General features: G+C 40.5%; 1 protein-coding gene across 6 annotated transcripts in view; it reads left to right on the plus strand.

The window, feature by feature from the left end:
• Positions 1–481: 481 nt before the first annotated feature.
• DCUN1D1 (defective in cullin neddylation 1 domain containing 1) overlaps positions 482–21953 on the plus strand; it is a 41259-nt gene continuing 19787 nt past the window's right edge. The window contains exons 1-4 of one of the 6 annotated variants that reach the window (XM_007971983.3): positions 482–651; positions 15368–15584; positions 17144–17312; positions 19878–20008. In XM_007971983.3, coding sequence (XP_007970174.1) covers positions 649–651; positions 15368–15584; positions 17144–17312; positions 19878–20008 — 520 coding nt within the window. In that variant the 5' untranslated portion in view covers positions 482–648. Of the gene's footprint in view, positions 652–1038; positions 1063–1092; positions 1294–1558; positions 1667–15367; positions 15585–17143; positions 17313–19877; positions 20009–21953 lie in introns of those variants that run through there. The other 5 variants (XM_073023425.1, XM_073023426.1, XM_073023427.1 and 2 more) reach the window with 5 other exon arrangements.

A 21953-nucleotide genomic window follows, 5' to 3' on the forward strand; every position in this document is an offset into this window, starting at 1 on the left:
AACGGAGTGACAGCTACCGCAGGGCTGGACTAAGGTCTCCCCTGGGATGCCCACGCGAGGGAACGGATCTAAGTCTGATACTGAGATGGGGGGAAAAAGAAGAAAACACGGGGCGGGGGTAGGTGTTTCCACTATCTTCTCTCTTTTTTTGGTACTGATGGGGAGGGGAGGTCTGGGATGGATGAAGCTCCTCTACCATCCGTTTCAGCCGCCCCCAGCTGCTCAACTTATCGGCCGCCGCTCGTCCCCGCTTCCAGCCCGCGTAGACCCGGCCGTGACCGTCCGGAAGGAACCGCGTAGGAAACGGAGGTGGGGTGTCCCCCGGCGCCCCCACTAGAGACCGCCCGGCGCGGCAGGAGGATGTCGGCGCGCGGAGGGCTTGCGTCGCCCGCCCCTCCCCCGCCGCGCCCCCCGCCCCCGCCCCGGGGGACCCCCGCGCCCGGGGGAAGCCCCGCGCGGGGTGCCCTCCGCCCGCCTCAGTCCCTCCGCCTCCCCGAGGCCCGGGGCTGCCTCCTCGGGCCGCGCCGGGCCGCCCCGCACTGCGCATGAGCGGGAGCCCGGCAAGCCCGTGAGAGGAGCCGCCGCCGCCGCCGCCGTCCATTCGCTGCGGAGCCGGAGGAGGAGGGGAGAGGCCTGGAGGACACCAACATGGTGAGGCACTGCGGCCGCCCGCCCGCCCTGCCGGCTGGGGGCCGGCGCTGCCGCGCACCCCCGCCCCGGCCGCCCTCCGCCCCGCGGTGACCCTGCAGCCCCGAGCCTCGGCCCGCGGCCTCCGTCCCGCTCCCAGGCGGGGGCTCTCCTGACTGCCTCTCCCTTCCTCCTTCGCCCCTTCCCGCCCGGGCGCCGCCGCTACGCGAGAGCCGAGGAGGCGGAGCGGAGCCAGGCCTAGTCGGGAGCCCCGGGGAGTTTGGGGCGCGGGGAGCGGCTCCGGTGCCCCTCTTCGGGGCCCGGCACGGGTGGGGGAGGCGTTGGGGCGGGGGGAGGGGATGGGGCAACGGCCCTGCCCCTGCCCCTCTGCCGGCTCCATTGTGTCTGGCCGGGGACTGGGGTCTGGGGTTCCGGGTGAGTAGCCTCCCCCCGCCCCGAAGCCGGGGCTTCCCTCTTCGCCCGGCCGGGGAGAAGGAAAGACTTTCCCGGCGCGCCTCTCCCTCCTCCGCTCCCGGCTCCAGTACCCCGCAAGTCTCCCAGGCAGTTTTGCTTGGGGCGGGGTATCAGCCCTTTTCCTTTCTCCATCACCTCTCGAGGCGTCCCATGCTTTTGGAGAAGGAGAGTTTCCCCGGCCAGTTGGTGGAGGTTATATTTACCTCTCTACTGAAAACATGGGAGACTGCTGAGCTTGGGGGAGGGGGTACGGAAGTGCAACCTGTTCTCATTTCATAAAATTAGGGAACACAGACTAGCGAGCGCCCTTTCGAGCACCTATTTTATTTGCTTGGGGGTGGGAGGAGTAATTGCTTTATTATAGTAGTTAAGGGCCATTTGTGATTTTTTTTTAAAAAAACAGTTTGTCAAGTTACTCTCCTTTTTTGTTTGGGGGGGGGGGGAAAGAAAGTCCTTGGCTTGCAGACCCTTGTGGTCGAGTTGTTTACTTTGGTAATTAAGTACCTGACTCTGCTGGAAGCTCTTCGTGTTTCAGAAGCGCTGTTTGGCATTGTACAGTCTGAGCGTGAGTTGAATTCCGTGCAGGTTACTGTATGAATAGTAAAAATGATATTGTTGTCCTTTTGCTCATGGGGAACATAAAGGCCTCTTTGAGGAGGGTGTGTGTGCGCGCCTGTGTTAAGGGAATGCCCCAGTGTCTTTGTTTTTAGTTGGTCTTAATTTTGCTGAACGACACTTCTAGTCCCATCCTCCAGCTTGGCAGTATTTTGTTGTCATGTATGGATATATGGTTTAGTCTGCCACATATTTAACATTTATGTTCTGTGGCAAGTTGTGTAGGAATTTACAGTTTGAATTTGTAAGAAAACTTTCCTGTAAAGTGCAGGTTAATGTATGGATTAGTATTACAGTGTTCAGAGATCCACCAGGCAGTCTAAACAGTTTCTAGTTTCTTAAGTATTTACATGGTCGCAGACATTACTCCTGAAGTTTCCAGACTTTTAGCATTTAGATGAGTATAGTAAGCTCGAAGTAATGACATTAATTCCCGGGGAAGCACTCAGCCACAGCTGAAATGTGTGCTCTTCAGGATGGTTCCAGATCCGCATCATCCCCTAGATCTGGAGTCATCACCTGTTCAGGAATTCAGGATTCAAGTGGTTCATAGGAGAGTTCAGCTTGTAAGCTGCTATTCTTTTGGTTAATATTAAAATTAGCTACTTTTGAAACTTAGCTATAACCCATGTAATTCTACCATTGGTGACAAGATATTAATTAAAAACATGTACTGTGGCTGAACTCAGTTTATGTCATGAGAATTGTGATATTCTCTGGTTTAGAAACTCACCATGGAGGCAGGGCACGGTGGCTCATGCCTGTAATCCCAGCACCCTGGGTCACCGAAGCAGGAGAATTGAGAGCCTAGGAGTTTGAGACCAGCCTGGGCAACATAGTGAGACTCCATCCCAAGGGGAAAGAAAATAATATTAGCCAAGCATACTGGTGCTAGCCTGTGGTTGCAGCTACTCCAGAGGATGAGGTGGGAGGATTACTTGAGCTGGGAGATTGAGGTTGCTGTGAGCCCTGCCACTGCACCTCTCCAGCCTGGCTAACAGACCTTGTTTCTTAAAAAATATAGTAAGAAAGGAAAGAGACTCACCACTGGCCCTAATAGAAATTAGGCAGTAAGAATTTTATAGTTAAGAAGTTGTTTCATTATAAACTTATCTTACATATAATTGTTTCTTTATACAGTTTTGGGGCTGTGAATTTTTTGGTGTCTGTAGCTGCAGCCCATTTCTAGAGTATGTTATTGTCAGTTCTAGAGCAAACTTAAATGATGGGATATTTGAAATATTTTGTATAAGTAAAAAAGTTGTTCTGTTAACTTATTCCCTCCACCCTGAAAATGACTCCAAAACTAGATAATATTCTGTTACTTTGGAACTTTTTTTTTTTTTGAGATGGAGTTTTTGCTCTGTTGCCCAGGCTGGAGTGCAATGGTGCAATCTTGGCTCACTGCAACCTGCGCCTTCTGGGTTCAAGCGATTCTCCAGCCTAAGCCTCCCAAGTAGCTGGGATTGCAGGCGTCCGCCAACATACCCGGTTAATTTTTGTATTTTTAGTAGAGACGAGGTTTCACTATGTTGACCAAGCTGGTCTCGAACTCGACTTAAGGTGAGCCACCTGCCTTGACCTCCCAAAGTGCTAGGATTACAGGTGTGAGCCACCGTGCCCAGCTTGGAACATATTTTTAAAAAGTGTTCAAAACGTGTGGGTGGTTTTATTTATAAGATGGCAGGATTGGACTGGATGATTTCTAAAGTTTCATCCAGCATAGACATTTTGTGATTCTAATGATTTTCTAGACTCATAGCATCATAGAATTTTTAGATCTGACATAGACTTCGAGATCATCTAATTTACTCCTCCCCATGTTTACACAAGAAGAAACTGAAGATCAAGGAGGTTTTGAGGTTCAAGTTTGCAGGATTGTTGGTTGCAGAACTGAAACTATTTTCTCCTGGTCTACCATTTCCCCCAGTATTTGTGATATATATAAATCTGTTTACTCATGAAATCCTGAAAATTACATTTGAAATTAAATCATATCGATCACTTAGAGGAAACCACATGTTGTTAATGAATATATTAAGTAACAAAATTCATATTAACGGGTGATCAGTGATGTTAATGCCTATGTTTTCAATGGCTTTAAAAATACATGAACTTTGAAATTTAAGATTATGTTGTCAACAAATACTAGAATTTGTAAATTCAAATGGATGTAGATCTATTCAAGGTTGTCTTTTCATAACTTGTTGCACATTCTTTGCATATCTACAAGTAAATTAAACGAGAGTATCAATTCTTTTCAATGATTGTTATACATCTGTGTGCCAGACACAGTGTTAGGCACTGGAGGGATGTATGCATCACAGAAGAGACAAAAATTCTCACTCTGGTGAGGGTTACCTTTTAGTAGGGAGACATAAATAATAAACATGGTATATAGTTTTCTTCTTTACTATGTTAGAAGGTGTTAAGTGCTGTGGGAGAAAACAGTGTTAGGGAAGGGGATTGGGGGTGCTAGGGCATTGATGGAAGTAGGGTTGCTAAATATCTGTATCACCGGTGAGACCATTTTGAGCAGACTAGGGAATGAGGGAATAAACCATGCAGAAATATGGTAGAAATCTTGAGGAACAGTGAGACCAGTGTGGCTGGAGCAGTGTGTGTGTGTACGTGTGTATATGTGTATATACAGGGGATCATTGGAGCAGATAAGGCCTAGGTGGTAAGGAGTGGGGATAGGCATGGGTCGGCACTGTAAGGATATTGGGCTTTTATCCTAGAGAGGTAGAAAGCCGTTGAAGGATTCTGAGTGGTATGATATACCTTGTTTTTTTTGTTCCGTGTATGCTGTGACAGTATTACAGATAATTATTTTTTAAAGCAGTTTTTTCTTTTTTTTTTTTTTTTTGAGATGCAGTCTCGCTCTGTGGCCCAGGCTGGAGTGCAGTGGCCGGATCTCAGCTCACTGCAAGCTCCGCCTCCCGGGTTCACGCCATTCTCCTGCCTCAGCCTCCCGAGTAGCTGGGACTACAGGCGCCCGGCACCTCGCCCGGCTAGTTTTTTGTATTTTTAGTAGAGACGGGGTTTCACCGTGTTAGCCAGGATGGTTTTGATCTCCTGACCTTGTGATCCGCCCGTCTCGGCCTCCCAAAGTGCTGGGATTACAGGCTTGAGCCACCGCGCCCGGCCTAAAGCAGTTTTTTCAAAAGACCCTTACTACAGTTTTCTTTGCCATGCAGCTTCTGTGTACAGAGTTTTGAATTCTGTTTAAGATGACTGTCTAATGTTCAATAAAAACTAATGGATTATCAAGTATGCCTAGCCACACTAGGGTTAATAAAAACACAACAAAACCTCTTTGATAGATTGTCGAATATGTTCTAGTGGTTTGTATTTCGTTCAGTGACTATATGCAGAAGACTGGGGACAAAGAAAGGAAATTAGTGTTTATTGAGAAGATACACTCTGCTAGTCAGACAGTTTACAGTTGTCATTAATCTCCACTCCCACTTCTGAAACAGGCATTATTACTACCTTTTTTAAAATTTATTTAGCATATCGGGAGTGAAGGCTTAGCATTCTAAATGATTTGATGCTAGTTTGTGGCAGAGCAGGGGTTAGAACCCCGGTCTCTGGTTCCACACTTTATCTCCCCCTGACCTATTCCCATTTTTCTGTTTTTTTTTTTTTAAACCCAGCAAGCACTCCTTCAGTGTAGATGTAGAATCTTTGTTTAGTTTTACTCTGGTTTCTTCCTTGTCATGCTGAATAATAGTGACCTAGTTGTTTCCATGTATAATCAAATGATTTGATGTAAACATTAAGTAATTGAAAAATTATAACTTTTGGTGCATATAGTAAGAAAGTTGGAGGTACAGTTAATTCTGTGTTAATTTTTGGCTGGGCACGGTGGCTCACGCCTGTATCCCAGCACTTTGGGTGGCCGAGGCCGGCAGATCACGAGGTCAGGAGATCGAGACTATCCTGGCTAACATGGTGAAACCCCATCTCTACTAAAAATACAAAAAATTAACTGGGTGTGGTGGTGGGCACCTGTAGTCCCAGCTACTTGGGAGGCTGAGGCAGGAGAATGGCGTCAACCCGGGAGGTGGAGCTTGGAGTGAGCTGAGATCGTGCCACTGCACTCCAGCCTGGGCAACAGAGCAAGACTGTCTCAAAAACAAAAACAAAACAAAAACAAAACAAAACAAAACAAAATTCTGTGTTAATTAAAAAAAAAAATTTTAGAAGAACAGGTCATTTGGGTCAAGTGGCTACTTTGATTGTGTTCTTATAGATTGGGTCAAGCATAAGGAAAATCTGGGAGAAAACTCCTTTTAAATTTCAGTATTGAGTTCAAGTTATGGTAGTGTTTGCCATGAAATCTGATGAAAAGAAATACTTCCAAATAGGATTCAGTTGCTTTGTGGACAGAAACAAGCTCTTGACTAATTTATGTAGCCACTTTGGGTGTGCACCCACCCCCACAAGAAAAAGCAAAACAGAAGGAAAAAACAGTCACTGAAATAGTCTTTTATTATTTTATTGAATTTGTTTTATGTAATTAGTACCTAGTCACTGAGAGTGATTAGGCTGCCTGTATTATAAAATTTTAAGGGATTTAGTTTTTTTTTTTTAAATCTATAGTACTTTTGAATCACTCAACACAGAGATAAGTTGCTGAAGTACACAGCCCATTCCCTTATTAGAGTAGGGTATTTTCGTTTTAATAAACATGTGGAGTGTTTATTCAGAGGATTCTAATACTTTCTGATTTAGGATTTGAGAAAATATCAAATACTAGAATTACAATTTATTTTTCAAGGATCATTTATTCTCTCTAAGAAATATAGTATGTTAGATCTTAACTATGGAATTTTATAAATCTCATTTAATTTTTCATTTTTTTGTGTTTTTTTTCCTTTTTGCCTCAATAATCTTTTATTAACTTGAGATTACTTTAGAAAACAATGTTAGTGGAGAGAGGAAAGTAAATTTAAATTAGCTACTTGGATTTCTTGTTAGAAGTTCAAGCAATAAGTTTGAGAGAATCAATCGAGATGATGACTAATGCAAGTATTTTAAGATGGTTATTTCTTATTTATCATCAGAAATTAGCAAAAATAACATTTTTTTGTTTGTTTGTTTGTTTTGAGACAGGGTCTCACTCTGTGTTGTGCAGGCTGGAATGCAGTGGCACGATCTCAGCTCACTGCAACCTCTGCCTCCTGGGTTCAAGCGATTCTCCTGCCTCAGTCTCCCGAGTAGCTGGGATTACAGACATGTGCCACCATGCCTGGCTAATTTTTGTATTTTAGTAGGGACAGGGTTTCAGCATGTTGGCCAGGCTGGTCTCAAACTCCTGACCTTAAGTGATCTGCCCCCCTTAGCCTCCTAAAAGAGTATACCTCCTGAAAGGCCAGGCGCGGCTGGCCTTTTGTCTAGTAATTTTAACTAGTAATTCTGAGGGGTGGAGAGAAAATCTTTTAAATTTTCATTAGTTGCCTACTTTTTAAAAACCTGTGAAGAAAAGTATACAAAAGTCTACAGTAATCTATTTGAATCTTACAGATATACTTCTGAATATTTTCTTTTGAGCTGGAGTTTCGCTCTTGTCACCCAGGCTGGAGTGCAATGGTGCAATCTCAGCTCACTGCAACCTCTGCCTCCAGGGTTCAAGTGATTCTCCTACCTCAGCCTCCCAAGTAGCTGGGATTACAGGCACATGCCACCATGCCCAGCTAATTTTTGTATCTTTAGTAGAGACGGGGTTTCACCATGTTGGCCAGGAGGGTCTCAATCTCTTGACCTCACGATCCACCCGCCTCGGCCTCCCAAATGCTGGGATTATAGGCGTGAGCCACCATGCCCGGTCACGTCTGAATTTTTGAAAGTTAGGTTGCCATAATGTATCATCGTGCACAATAATCACATAGTTTGTATATCATTCCTATGGACTTAGTAGTACAGTAGTACCCTCGTCTGTGGTTTCACTTTGCTTGATTTCAGTTACCCGCAATCACCTGGTGATCTGAAAATATTCATGAAAGTTCCAAACTAAACAATTCATAAGTTTTAAATTGTGCGTTGTTCTCAGTAGCATGATGAAATCTCATTGTTGCAGCCGTTGGTCATCCATTTCTTTGTCCATCTTATTCATGCTGTATTCGCTGCCTACTGTTAGTCACTTAGTAGTTCTCTTAGTTATCAGGTCAAAAAAAAAAAAAAAAAAAAAAAAACCAGAGTGTATATATAGGGTTCTATACTATCTGTGTTTTCAGGCATCCACTGAAGTCTTGGAACGTTTCTCCCTCCCCCACGTGGATAAGAGGGGACTAATGTAATACAGAGCCTCTTTTTTTTTTTGAGACGGAGTTTCCCTCTTCTTGCGCAGACTGGAGTACAATGTTGTGGTCTTGGCTCACCACAAACTCCGCCTCCTGGATTCAAGCAATTTTCCTGCCTCAGCCTCCCAAGTAGCTGGGATTACAGGCATGTGCCACCATGCCTGGCTAATTTTGTATTCTTAGTAGAGATGGGGTTTCTACATGTTGGTCAGACTGGTCTCAAACTACCAACCTCAGGTGAACCACCCCCCACTTGGCCTCCCAAAGTGCTGGGATTACAGGCGTGAGCCACTGGGTGTTGCAGTGTTGTTCAGGCTGGAGTTAGTGATGTGATCATGGCTCACTGCAGCCTCAACTTTCTGTACTCAAGTGACCCTCCTACCTCAACCTCCTGAGTAGCTGGAACTACAGGTGTGCACCACCAGATATTGCTATGTTGCCCAGGCTGGTCTTGAACTCTGGGCTGAAGCAGTCCTCCTGCCTGGACCTCCCAAAGTGCTGGGATTACAGGCGTGAGCTGCCTTGCCCAGCCTCAGCACCTCTTAAAAAGGAGTTAATTTCAAGAGTTACTCAAAGTGCAGGAAATTTAAGAATGAATAAGTAATTGTTATCTATAAGCAATTATTTTAAACTTCAAATTTGAGTACTATGAGGGCTTTGTTCGTTTTGCTTAGTATTTGAAATTGTACACATTTCCATATATTTTCTGGCTATAACCTATATAAGTATTTGTATTTTCTCTGAGTTTCAAACCTTCTCTTTGGAAAAGGGAACCCTGACTTCGAGTGCCCTGTGATTTTTTTTGTTTTCAACCTCTGTACATTTAAAGCTATAGATTATAGCCATCTGTTTTTAAAATAGACTGTGACAGGACTATAAACACATTTTTCTTTCTGTTGTATTGCTTGTCTTAAAAATAACTTATCCTCTTCCTTTTCTCCTTCTTACCCGCAACCAAAAAAAAAAAACCCTAAATAGAAGCTCAATCCCCAAATTGTCTTTTTAGTTAGGTTGTGAGAGAATGCTTAATGGGGAATTTTTAGTTGGAATGCAAATCGTTCACATTTGACTACTTTTCCATTAAAATAGGTGAAGAAATATTGCTCACAATTCTCCTCCCTTCAACAGTCAGTGGTTGCACTTTTGCCCTTTTGATTTTCTTTTCACTTGAAGGCAGTATATAGTAAATGGCAAGACTGCATGCCTTGAAACCAGGCAGCAGGGCTTCATTTCTGGCTCTGCTACTTTTTGAATAAGTAGATAAATTATGCTGGAAGTTTGGTTCCTCATTGGTAAAATGGAATCATCTTGCAGGATTAATAAGTACCTAGTGCAGTGCCTGGCACACAGTAGAAGCTCAAATGTTAGCTGCTAGTTTTATTATAGTTATTGTTTACCATTTAAATTTTTTTTTGTGGAGTATTTTTTTTTTCTTTTTTTAAGATAGGGTCGCATGCTTTCTCTTGTCCAGGCTGGAGTGCAGTGGCGCCATCATAGCTCACTGCAGCCTCTTATCTCCTGGGCTCAAGTGATCCTCCCACCACAGCCTCCCAAGTAGCTAGGACTCCAGGAATGCACCACTATGCCTAGCTACTTTTTTGTTGTTGCTAATTTTAATACAGACGAGGTCTTGCTATGCTGCCCAGGCTGGTCTTGAACTCCTGAGCTCAAGTGTTCCTCTTGCCTCGGCCTCCCAAAGTGCTGGGAGTACAAGCCGTGAGCCCACCACACCTGTCCATCTTTCTTCCTCTATGAACTTATGTGGAGTCCTTACCATGTGCTAGTTACGGTTCTAAGAGTTTAACCTGAATTGATTCATGTAACCTCAACACTCTGTTTACAGATGAAGAAGTTGAAGCACAGAAAGATTAATTTTCCCAAAGTGATACGGCAATTAAGTGGCACTGGTAGAGTTAAAATCCTGACAGTCTGGTTTGAAAGTCTGCAGCCTTCTCTAGCGAATCATATTATATTGCCTCTCTGTACAGGTGGAAGGAAAGAGATAGAGCTATTCCTGCCTAGATTCCTATGCTGACTTTCCTGGAGTAGAACTTTGGTTTCTAGGTGAAAGTCTGCTCTAGGAGTTGTAGGTAGGCTCGTTGGTTGAATTGATTTTTTCCTGCACTTTTGACTTTGGACCTATAGTCTATTGGAAGCCCTTTTGTGAGTGAGTAGTTTTGGATATTGGTAACGTTTTCCTGTGTTCGCTGAATACCATGTATTATATATGGAAAGTATGATCTTCTAAAGTTAAAACTAGCTCTTTAAATTTCAGATGAAGTTAAACTGTCAGATGATAATTACATAACAACATACAGAGCTTTTAGTGAGAATTATGGGTGATCATAAAAGTGTTTTGATTTTGAAAGCATTAACTTTTGTGAGCTAGATTCATCAAATCCTAAGTTAACAAGAATTGAGTTAGAAAATTAATTCCTCTAAAGATATAAAGGCCTAAGTGTCTGTTTCTGGAGTTCAGGCAGAAATATAAACTTGAAGGATGAGAAGATAAAAATTCAAGACAATAGAAATAAAATGGATCTTAATTTTTTCCTGTAAAAATATCACTTATTAAAATTATTTCTATTTTGAAATTGTTAGGACTTAGTTGACTAGAAAGTCATTTTCATGTTTGTTGTTTTTCCTTGGGGAAATACTTTTAATAGGAAGACTTTTTAAACTTTATTAATATTTTTTCTTCAGATAAGCTATTATTTTAAATGTGATTCTTAAATTTCTTTTCTTTTCTTTTTTTTGAGATAAGATTTCGCTCTGTCACCCAGGCTGTAGTGCAGTGGTGCTGTCTTGGCTCACTGCAGCCATGAACTCCTGGGCTCAAGTGATCCTCATCTTCCCACCTCAGCCTCCCATGTAGCTAGGACTACAGGTGTGCGCTACAACAACCAGTTAAAAAAATTTTTTTGTAGCGATGGTCTCATTGTGTTACCCAGGCCAGACTAGTCTTGAACTCCTGGCCTCAAATAGTCCTACTGCCTCCATCTCCGAAAGTGCTGGATTACAGGCGTGAGTTACTGCACCTGGCTGATTCTCTAATTCTTGAGTTTCTTGAGTAAAAAAAAAAAAAAGCAAATATGCTAGATTTAAGAATAAAACAATATGTGTTGATAACTTGGCATGTTATATTTTGGAAAGATGAGCAAATAAATTCATTTTACTCTTCAGATTATGACAGTATTTCTAATTTTGGTAATCTTTGATACCGTTGTAATTAGCTTTCTGTTACAAGAGATAGCATTTCTCCTCTCCCCCTGCTTTTTTTTTTGCCAGAGTTAAAAAGCAAAATATATTTTGTTTTATGCATTTTACATCCTTTCCACTATTGCGTTTCTTTGAAAACTTCATAATATCTAGGTAGTTTTAACATCGGAATACTGAAGATTGTATTGCCTGATCTTGTTTAATGATTACTCTAGTTTATTCCCTTTAAATAAGTATTTAAATAAATGGCATATATTACATTTGAGTGCTGAATCATTGTAGCTGTCACATGATTTTGCTCTTGGGAAGTTCCCCACTGTGTTTGTAGTAGAAACAGAGAAAAAATCCATCTGTTTTTTCTTCCACCTCAATTTTCTATCCACCCTCTCATCCCCTATAAAATAATTCTTCTCTGGTTAGTCACCTTTTTCTCTTCCTTATGTTGATAAAAATTTAAACCTTTGGTGCCATACTGTCAACATCAGAACACTGCCTGGTGTGTCTGCGTGGCTTAGGAAAAGGGGATGGGAGTGTTACAGCTCCCCTAAATTGGTCTGGTATACTCCAGCATTATTCTAGGGTAGCCTTTGAGACTACAGAATTGAATTCCCTTAGTAGAGAATCGGGTGTTACAATGTATTCTAGGAACAGAGAGCTGACAAAGAAATGGTAAGAGTGCATTATGAGTATAAGAAGTGGAGGGTACTTATCAGACTTTATAGGAGTGGGATTGTCAATATCACTTGGCTTAGCTGGAGTCCATACTGTCACTTCTTGGCCTAGTGTAACTCAGTAACCTTTATGGTGTTGGAAATGGGTAGGTGCACCCTGTTTCTTCAGATATATTGATCTTGCCCTGTATAGTGGAAATTTATACCAAACCAGTTAAAATAGTTTACATTTGGCCTGGCCGGTGGCTCATGCCTGTAATCCCAGCACTTTGGGAGGCTGAGATGGTTGGATCACCTGAGGTCAGGAGTTCAAGACCAGCCTAGGAAACATGGCAAAACCCTGTCTCTACTAAAAATACAAAAATTAGCTGGGCGCGGCAGCGCGTGCCTGTAATCCTAGCTACTCGGGAGGCTGAGGCAGGAGAATCGCTTGAGCCTGGGAAGTGGAGGTTGCAGTGAGCCGAGATTGTACCACTGCACTCCAGCCTGGCGACAGAGTGAGACACTGTCTCAGAAAAAAAAAACAGTTTACATTTATATATGTGTGTGTGTGTATGTGTGTGTATATATATAAAATTTATTACATAAACATATTTTTCAAATAAGATATGACATGGAATTAATTCGTTTGTATTATTTTGTTTTTAGTTTGTGTGGGTAAGACAGTTTTTTATCTTTGTTTCCCTGGTCTTCTGTTATCCTGCTTTTTGATAGGAATAGAATAGTAGAATGACTAGTTCTTTTTGGCTTGTAGAAATGACTTAAGCTATGATTTTTCCTTTCCTCCCTTCAACAAAGGTGATTGACCCTGCAGGGAACAGAGCACTGGATTTAAAACTATATGATAAAACCCCAGCTAAATCTGTTTGTTTTGCCACCTCCAACTTTTAGGAGGATGGGGGAAAAATTACGCCAATAAGTTGTATCAGGTTTAATTAAAAAGTAATTGCCAGGCCAGGCACAGTGGCTCACTCCTGTAGTCCCAGCACTTTGGGAGGCTGAGGCAGGTGGATTGCTTGAGCCCAGGCGTTTGAGACCAGCCTGGGCAACATAGCGAGACCCAGTCTCTTAAAAAAACAACAACAAAAAAACCTACGTATTTTCCAGGATATGGTCTGTGGTTGGCATACTTGCAGGTTAATCTCCAACACTTCCTGCACCATTATATGGTGGTCACTGACGATCACAGTGATCCTTTGGTACTTTACCTTCTTTCTCAGAGGAGGATTAAAACATATGTTAGGGTACTCTATCACTCAAGGGAGAAAGATATACTAAGTTTTAAAATAATTTTCAGTAACAAAAGTTGGAATCAAAATGATTTCCTTGTTAACTTTCATTTAAGCAAAATTAAATTAGGACAGTTATCTTCCTTGGCATTTGATTTCATTGTGAGTTTGTTGTCATTGAACAGTAAATCTCAAGGAGGAGATGGTTTTCCAAAGGGAAGACTCCTAGACACTTGAGGGATGTGTTTTGCAATGGGATATGACTTATCTGATGTCCAGATGTTGTAGAGTTATTAGTGAAGTAGCAGAAGAGTAGTGAATTTATAGTTTCTCAATTTTAGTGGAGTACAGAGGTTGAGATTTTAATCTGTAATCTTAACAGTAACATATTTGCAAAGAGAGGAGTGTGACTGACAGATCAGATTCTAGAGCATAGACATTTTTCATATTGCAAGAAATAGGGAGATAGGGTTAGTTTTCATATTTGATTTTGTATAGTGTTGTTTTTACTGTGATTGGTAGAAATATGTTGTAAAATCTCAAAAGCTTTGTAAATATGTATAGCAAGCAGTGTAATTTATGGAAAGATTACTCAGATTCATGAGACCTCTTTGTTCTTGTCTCATTTCTACTAATAACAACCTGAGTGATATTTTTGAACAAATGCCTTAACCTTCTGGTTAGGGTTCTCTGATCTGTCTAATCTGGAAGTTGATATTTACGATCTGTCTGTTTGGGCCAGATGAGAGCATCTGGGGCTCTCAAATGTGTTGCTTAAACCACAGGAAAGAAAAAAAAAAAAAATATATATATATATATATATGTACGTACATATATATATATATATATATTTTTTTTTTTTCTTTGAGATGAAGTCTCGCTCTTGTCCTCTAGGCTGGAGTGTGATGGTGTTATCTCAGCTCACTGCAACCTCTGCCTCCCGGTTTCAAGCATTTCTCCTGCCTCAGCCTCCCGAATAGCTGGGATTATAGGCACCTGCCACCATGCCCAGCTAATTTTTGTATTTTTAGGAGAGACGGGGTTTCACTATGTTGGCCAGGCTGGTCTCGAACTCCTGACCTCAGGTGAACCGCCCGCCTGGGCCTCCCAAAGTGCTGGGATTACAGGCATGAGCCACCGCGCCCAGCCAACCACAGAATATTGTGTCTATTCATGAGTATCCTACTCAAGTTTTCCGTCTTCATTTACAATAGTAGCTCAGGAAGAACCCAAGTATTTTGCTAGAAGATGGTATTGGAGCTTGGGAGGAGGAAGAGTACCAGTGATGGGGCTGCAGTTGCTCGGAGGCTGGCTTGGGTGAGAGGGAAGGGAGAACATGGTCTTTGATACTGGGAGAGAGTACCCTGCCTTCTTTTCCTGTGGGTTTAGGTCAGATGAGAAATGAATCCTTGTCAGTGTGCAGCAAGTGAGAAGAGGTGATTATCTCTTCATCTCTTCCCCTCTCTGAGAAGAGGTAGAAGGGCTGTTTGGAGAGACCAAGGGTCTCTGCTAGGCTCTGGCTAAGGGAATGACGTGATTCTTCCAGGGGAAAAAGAAAAAAAAAATTATTTCGGTAGGAAGGATGCTTCTCCTGATTTGAGTGAAAATATGAGGAAATTTTGTTGATAATTTTCTTGGTTTCTGAACACAACTAGGAGAAATGTCGAATCCTTCTATTTTATTGCTTCCTCCTATTTGATAAAAACAGCAAGAAAACAAGGTAGGTGGTGTTGGGGAGGGAGGATCCCCGCCCTCTAGCCCCATATCCTTTATAGTGGGTATTAGGCCTGCAGTAAACACCTGTTAATCTCATGGTTCCCCAGGGGCATTTGCTCACTGGTCAGATCATGTCACCTTCTTCCCCACCACTACTTGTGCATCCATCTCAGAGCACTGTGCTTGTCCAGGTTTGGAGAGTAGCACCGCTTCCCTTCTGCAGCCTTTCTGTATGCTCTCAGGACCCACTGTAGGAGAAACGCTGGGTGGTTGAGCTTCCTTTGCTTCTGTCCTATTTCTCTTCCAAAACTGTATCATATTTTTTGTTTCATATTTTTTAAAAGTTAGTCTTTCTGATTAATAATAGATCAAAAATAAATCTTAAGTTAAACTGTTTTAATGTTTTATGAGGAAAAAGTATTACTAAGAACGTTTTGTCAGCCATATAGAAATATTTAGTCTTATGTGATTTTACATAGAGTTTCAGTTTATTTTCTGGTTTCAATAGAACAAGTTGAAATCATCGCAGAAGGATAAAGTTCGTCAGTTTATGATCTTCACACAATCTAGTGAAAAAACAGCAGTAAGTTGTCTATCTCAAAATGACTGGAAGTTAGATGTTGCAACAGATAATTTTTTCCAAAATCCTGAACTTTATATACGAGAGAGTGTAAAAGGATCATTGGACAGGAAGAAGTTAGAACAACTGTACAATAGATACAAAGGTGAGTGCTTGCTTGTGACTTTAAATAAATTTTGGACCAGATTTTTCAAAGTGATGGGCTTGTGAGAAATCAAATACTATATATAACATAAATTGGGTGGATGTGTCCAATAGAGGTCTGTATATCTTAGGGTTATTTCAAGAACTCTGAGGAGAAATTATTTTCTTTGCACTAAAATTTCTTCTTGGCCTCTTTATTTTCCTGCCCTCCTTTTTTTTCCTCCCCATTGTCCAAGTTGAGCATGGGGATGGGAACTGTTTTTTCTCCCCTCATATGTATAAAACTCAGCTGAACCAGTCTTTAAGAAAACCTGCATACTAAATCTTTAAAGAATTATAAAGTAATGCGTAGTTTTTAAAAAGTTCAACTGCATAATAGATGAATAAGAAAAGGTTAATAGTTTGTCTGTCTTTTCCTTATTCATTCTCCTTATTCATTCTCCTGAGTAACCAATGGTGTGGATCCTTCCATATCTTTTATGTTTTTGCAGAAATACATTTACAGAATTTCAAAGTTTTTCTGAATATGGGATGTTTTATGCATAACTTGTGCTCTAAAGTCAAATGATACGCATGTTTTTTATTGCTGGAGATATTGCCAGATTACTTTAAGAAAGGTGTTAGCAAGGCCGGGTTTGGTGGCTCACACCTATAATCCCAGCACTTTGGGAGGCTGAGGCGGGCCGATCACAAGGTCAGGAGTTTGAGACCAGCCTGTCCAATATGGTAAAACCTCATCTCTACTAAAAATACAAAAATTAGCTGGGCGTGGTGGCGTGTGCCTGTAGTCCCAGCTACTTGGGAGGCTGAGGCAGAAGAATCGCTTGAACCTGGGAGGCAGAGGTTACAGTGAGCTAAGATCATGCCACTGCACTCCAGCCTGGGGCGACAGAGTAAGACTCCGTCTCAAAAATAAAAAAAGAAAGGTGGTAGCAAATCATATTGGATAGCAGTCTATGAGTGCCTCTTTCTCTTTGTTATTTAAAATTTTTGCCTCTTTGATAAGTATTGATTTTTTTCTTTAAACAAAAGATATTTACATTGTTGAGATTAGGGTTGAATTACATAGTTTTTCTGTTACTCTTAAGAAGTGGTTGTTGTGGGAAAGTGAACTTTGTTCTAAGAAAAAAAGAATTTCTGTTCAGAATGCCTACCTAAGCAAAATATGGATATATTGAATTAGAATCCCATGTCCCTATATACGAATGTCTGATTTTCTGAATGTGTATAAGTATGGGACATATTTCACATGAATAAATGAGACTTAAAAAAATCATGTCTCATCTGCATGTATCTCTTTTGTACACTTTAAGAATGCTGTTAGAGAGGAGAATGGCTTTAAATAATGGGAAAGTGTATGTTAGAGTAATACTGTTTCATGCCTTCCTAGAGAGGAGAATGGCTTTAAATAATGGGAAAGTGTATGTTAGAGTAATACTGTGTCATGCCTTCCATATATTGTGGTCATTTAAAAAATGACATATAAAGCATTATCTTTTTCAGTTTTAGTAATGTAGCATAATACGACACTACTTTAATATTGCATTATTATTTTTAAAGACCCTCAAGATGAGAATAAAATTGGAATAGATGGCATACAGCAGTTCTGTGATGACCTGGCACTCGATCCAGCCAGCATTAGTGTGTTGATTATTGCATGGAAGTTCAGAGCAGCAACACAGTGCGAGTTCTCCAAACAGGAGTTCATGGATGGCATGACAGAATTAGGGTGAGTATATAATTACAAAAGGAAATTAGATATGTTACTGTGGAACTAAATTATGTCATGAATTTTTTAGTGTAAATTTAAAGATTTGCTGGCCTACAAACATTGGTATAAATAGAAATGGGTTAACTTGCTAGTTTCCATGTTACACAGTTTTCTGGGTTTGTCAAGTTATTTGTATAGTTAGTACAGCCTATTCTATTTGGATATATTCTTATCATTTGCTTCTAAGGCAGGTTCATTAGTATTAAAATTATGCATAAATATTTACCATGGAAGAGTGAAATGACCAAGTTTTAAAGTTATTTCCTAATGTGAGACTGTGAACCCTGCGTTTATAAAATCCTAGAATTTAAAACTGGGAGATGCCTTAGAAGTTACTACTTGTTTCACTTACACTTTGACAGGTGATTAGCTGAATGTCTTTGGGTAAATTGATTGAAAAGTCATGGGTAGAGGTTTTACCTATGACCTCTAGTTGTCCATATTTAATGAGGTTGCAGACAGAAGTAATCAGTCTGTTGGTAGGTAACAAGTTGCCCTTTCTGTTTTTAGAGGGCCACTATTAAATGATAATAGCTAACATTTATTAAACATTATTTTATTTCAGTTAACTGTGCTAAGTATTTCACCTAACTCTTTACAGCAACTTTTTGAGAATAGTGTTTCTGTCCCCATTTTAGAGATGAAGAAATTGAGGTACAGATAAATTATAGAATTAGGTAGTATTAGAGTCATGATTTGAGCCTGATTGACATTGCAATCAGTCAGGGTCCAGTCAAGACACAAAAACCACACCAGGGGCCAGGTGCGGTGGCTCATGCCTGTAGTCTCAGCACTTTGGGAGGCCAAGGCAGGTGGATCACCTTAGGTCAGGAGTTGGAGACCAGCCTGACCAACATGGAGAAACCCCGTCTCTACTTAAAATACAAAATTAGCTGGGCATGGTGGTGCATGCCTGTAATCCCAGCTACTTGGGAGGCTGAGGCAGGAGAATCGCTTGAACCCGGGAGGCGGAGGTTGTGGTGAGCCAAGATCATGCCACTGCACTCCAGCCTGGGCAGCAAGAGCGATACTCCATCTCAAAAAAACAAAAAAACAAAAACAAAAACAAAACAAAACAAGAACAAAAACAAAAACAAAAAGACCACACCTGTAATTTTAACAGGGAAAATTTAAAGACTTGCTTTACTCTATCAAATAGATAAAAGGATAAAAAGAAACTCCAAGGCATAACAGGTAGCAGTTGCAGCAAGCTGCTACCACTTCTGGGAAGTCAGGGAAGGGCACAGACAAGGAAGAAATTTAGAAGCTTAGGAGATCCCCACAAGGCTGAGATTCAGACCTGGGGAGAGGGTGAAGGGAGAGGGTGTTGCCACCTGTAATGCTGGTGAAAAAGCTGCCTATAGAGGCCACTTGCTGCAGGCTGTGAGATTGCTACCACTGGTGGATACTGCTGGGACCTTCCCACACACTAAAACCCTTGCCCCCTGGAGAAAACAAACTGGGATCAGAAAAGTTCCTTCTTCCTCCTCCAGCCTTTCGTTGGCTCTTGGTAGAGCCTAACACTGAGCCAGCTGGCAAGAAAAATGAAGTCTCACAGTTTGTATTCCAATATCACAAAGTAGGGCAAAGAAGGGTAGGTTTAAAGCTGAGAGGCAGTAAATTAACTGGCCTGGACACTATGTCCTTCAGCCAAAGCCAGGCCCATCCTGAACTTGCTGGGATTTTCTATGCTGGGACAGGTTTCATCAGAACTTAAGGAAGCAATGTTTTTAAAAATTTGAAACTGAATTCATATAATATGTAATGAACTTTCAAATCAAAATTTTAATTTACAAACATGATCTGGAAGGTGTTACAAAGAATATAGAAAGAAAATAAAAGCAAAAAATGATTAGAAGGAAAAAAATGGATTTGTTTGTGGAATCTATAAGAAATAGCGTATTTCTACCATAAAGCTGTATTAGGAAACTAAAGGCTTGGTACTTAGAGCTTTTCAAACTCTTTGAAAGTTGAATGTTTTGCACGTACAGAAAAAGCTTAATATTAATTTGAGGTAATTCAGTTGGAGGTGGTAGGAGGTTCACCTGTTTACTACTATACTTTGTATATGACAAGAAGCAAGTTTCCAAAAGAAATGTTTCCTCATAAGCAAGAGACCATACTTTTAGTTAATTTAGATAGTAAACGCGATTAAGTACTGTGTCAGTAGTGTCTAATACAGTTTAAAATGATTGTTATGCTGATTACTATACATTTTTATTTATCCACTGAAGCTGACTTCTACTAGTGAAAGTGTTGATAGCCTAATGAATTATGTAATTAAAACGAATAGCCCGTTTCTTTTAAAAGTAATTATTTAGAACATTTAATCACTCTAGACTTCTTCCCGCAGCTAACCTCCATGCATGTTTGTATTTATGTAATATAAAAAGATTGAATTCCAACTATTTGATTTTTAAAAACGTAGTTCTAGGAAATAAATGTAAGCCCTCATGGGAATAAATAAGTTATTAATTTATAGTGAAAAAGTTAATCTTTTATAAACTTAATTTTACAATGTAGATGTGACAGCATAGAAAAACTAAAGGCCCAGATACCCAAGATGGAACAAGAATTGAAAGAACCAGGACGATTTAAGGATTTTTACCAGTTTACTTTTAATTTTGCAAAGAATCCAGGACAAAAAGGATTAGGTAAGAATTTTTAAAAATTATATTTGGTGTTTCAGATATATTCAAATACATTGTCATTTTTGTAATAGAAAGTTGTGTGTTTTGAGCATAAAGTCATGAAAATACCAATTATTGAAAAGTAATTAGAAACAGGAAACTTTTAATCAGAGAATACCATGCACACTGAATAATAAGTTTACCCTGGGTACTACATGTGAACCACTGATTTTTGTTTTATGAAAACTACAGTCAGTATAGAAGATAGTTGTTAAAATTCCACTGACATTTATTTATTTATGCATTCATTCATTTACTCATTTTTTTTTCATTCATGATCCTGAAGAATTTTAGGATCTTAGAATCTATAGAAATAGCACTATAAGATTTGAGTCATAGAATGCCAGATAAATTTATTCTTTTTTGTTATGATTTATTTGAAAACTATAAGGATGAAAAAGGAAATGCTTATCATTCATAATGTTATCCAGAAATAATCACTGTAAAAGTTTAGATCAATCCATTTGTATTTGTACATTTGCTTTTGGGATAGCTAAGGGATATGAGAGTAAAAGATACAGTGTAATTTGCAAATTACCTAAAAAGATTAGATAGTGCTAGTAGATAATTACAAAATAATAAAAGTGTATAAGGGTTTTAGAGGGAGAAATGAGTAAAAGCAGGAGTAGTTGGGAAATGCTTCCTGGACAAGGTGGAATATGAACTAAAAGGTTTGGTATTTGGCTAGACAAGGGAAGATAAAAGATGTTCCAGTGAGAAGATAGTTATGAATGAAGGTCTAAAATTTCAGCAATAAGCTTGACTTTGTGCAAGAGAGAAGTTGTTGGTTTGATTTTAGTGGGAATGCTTGTTTGAAGATTAAATTGGTGAGACACAAGAAAGCTAAATAACCACAGACTTCTTTTGAAATCAGAAAGGGTTTTGTTTCTGTGTTTTTTGGAGACAGAAAGGTTTAAATTGGAATTTGTGGGAAATGGGGACCCAGTGAAGATTTTGGTGATGGTGATAACTTCCATTTAATGTGAGCTTTTAGTATGCCTGGCACTGTGCTAAGTACTGTACTTTACATATACTACTTGTCTTGTATATAAGTCCATTTCATGTTGCTGTAACAGAATACCTGAGACTGGGTAACGTATAAAGAGGTTTGTTTAGCTCATGATTCTGCAGGCTAGGAGTGGGACATGGCCCTGGCTTCTGCAGAGGACTTTTATGCTGCATCATCATACGGCAGACAAGGTCAAAGGGGAAGTGGACTCCTGTGAAGAGAGAGACCAAACAGGAGGAGAAGCCTCGCTTTATAATAACACACTCCAGGAACGAATCTGTTTCCTCTGGCAAAAAAACTTGAATAGCACCAAGCCATTCATGAGGGACCCACCCCCATGAGTCAAACATTGCCCACCAGACCCTACCTTACAGCACCACCACACTGGGGATAAAATTTCAGTATGAGTTTTGGTGGGAACAAACCAACCATATCCAAACCATAGCGTTGCCTCATTTAATGTTTACCAGTTTTTTGAGTTATTCATCCTTTCATTCAGTAATTTACCACCTGCGATGTGCTGTGCCAAATACATAGTGATAAAGTGCTAGCCGTTTATTATCCTTAATTTGAAGATGAGGAAATTTAGGCACAGAAAGGTTGAGTAACTTACCCAGTGAAGGTAAGTGAGGTCTTTTTTTTTCGATTTTTGAAGATACAGTAGTAGTTGGAGAGGCTAATAATTAGGGCCTTTTGCACTAATTCCTCTTTATTTTTTAAATTAGCGGGGGCAAAGTATTGAGAAACAGATTATATTAACAGAGATTAGACTGAGGAAGTGACGGAAAGGTAGAGAGGAAGGGATAAATGTATAACCTTTGTAATGTAGTATGGCCCCACGAGTTACTAAACATGACTGAATTGATCAAAGATTCATAACATATTTGTAAAGCAAAATTC

The sequence above is a fragment of the Chlorocebus sabaeus genome, chromosome 15 (genome assembly GCF_047675955.1).
Source record: "Chlorocebus sabaeus isolate Y175 chromosome 15, mChlSab1.0.hap1, whole genome shotgun sequence".
Lineage (NCBI taxonomy): Eukaryota > Metazoa > Chordata > Mammalia > Primates > Cercopithecidae > Chlorocebus > Chlorocebus sabaeus.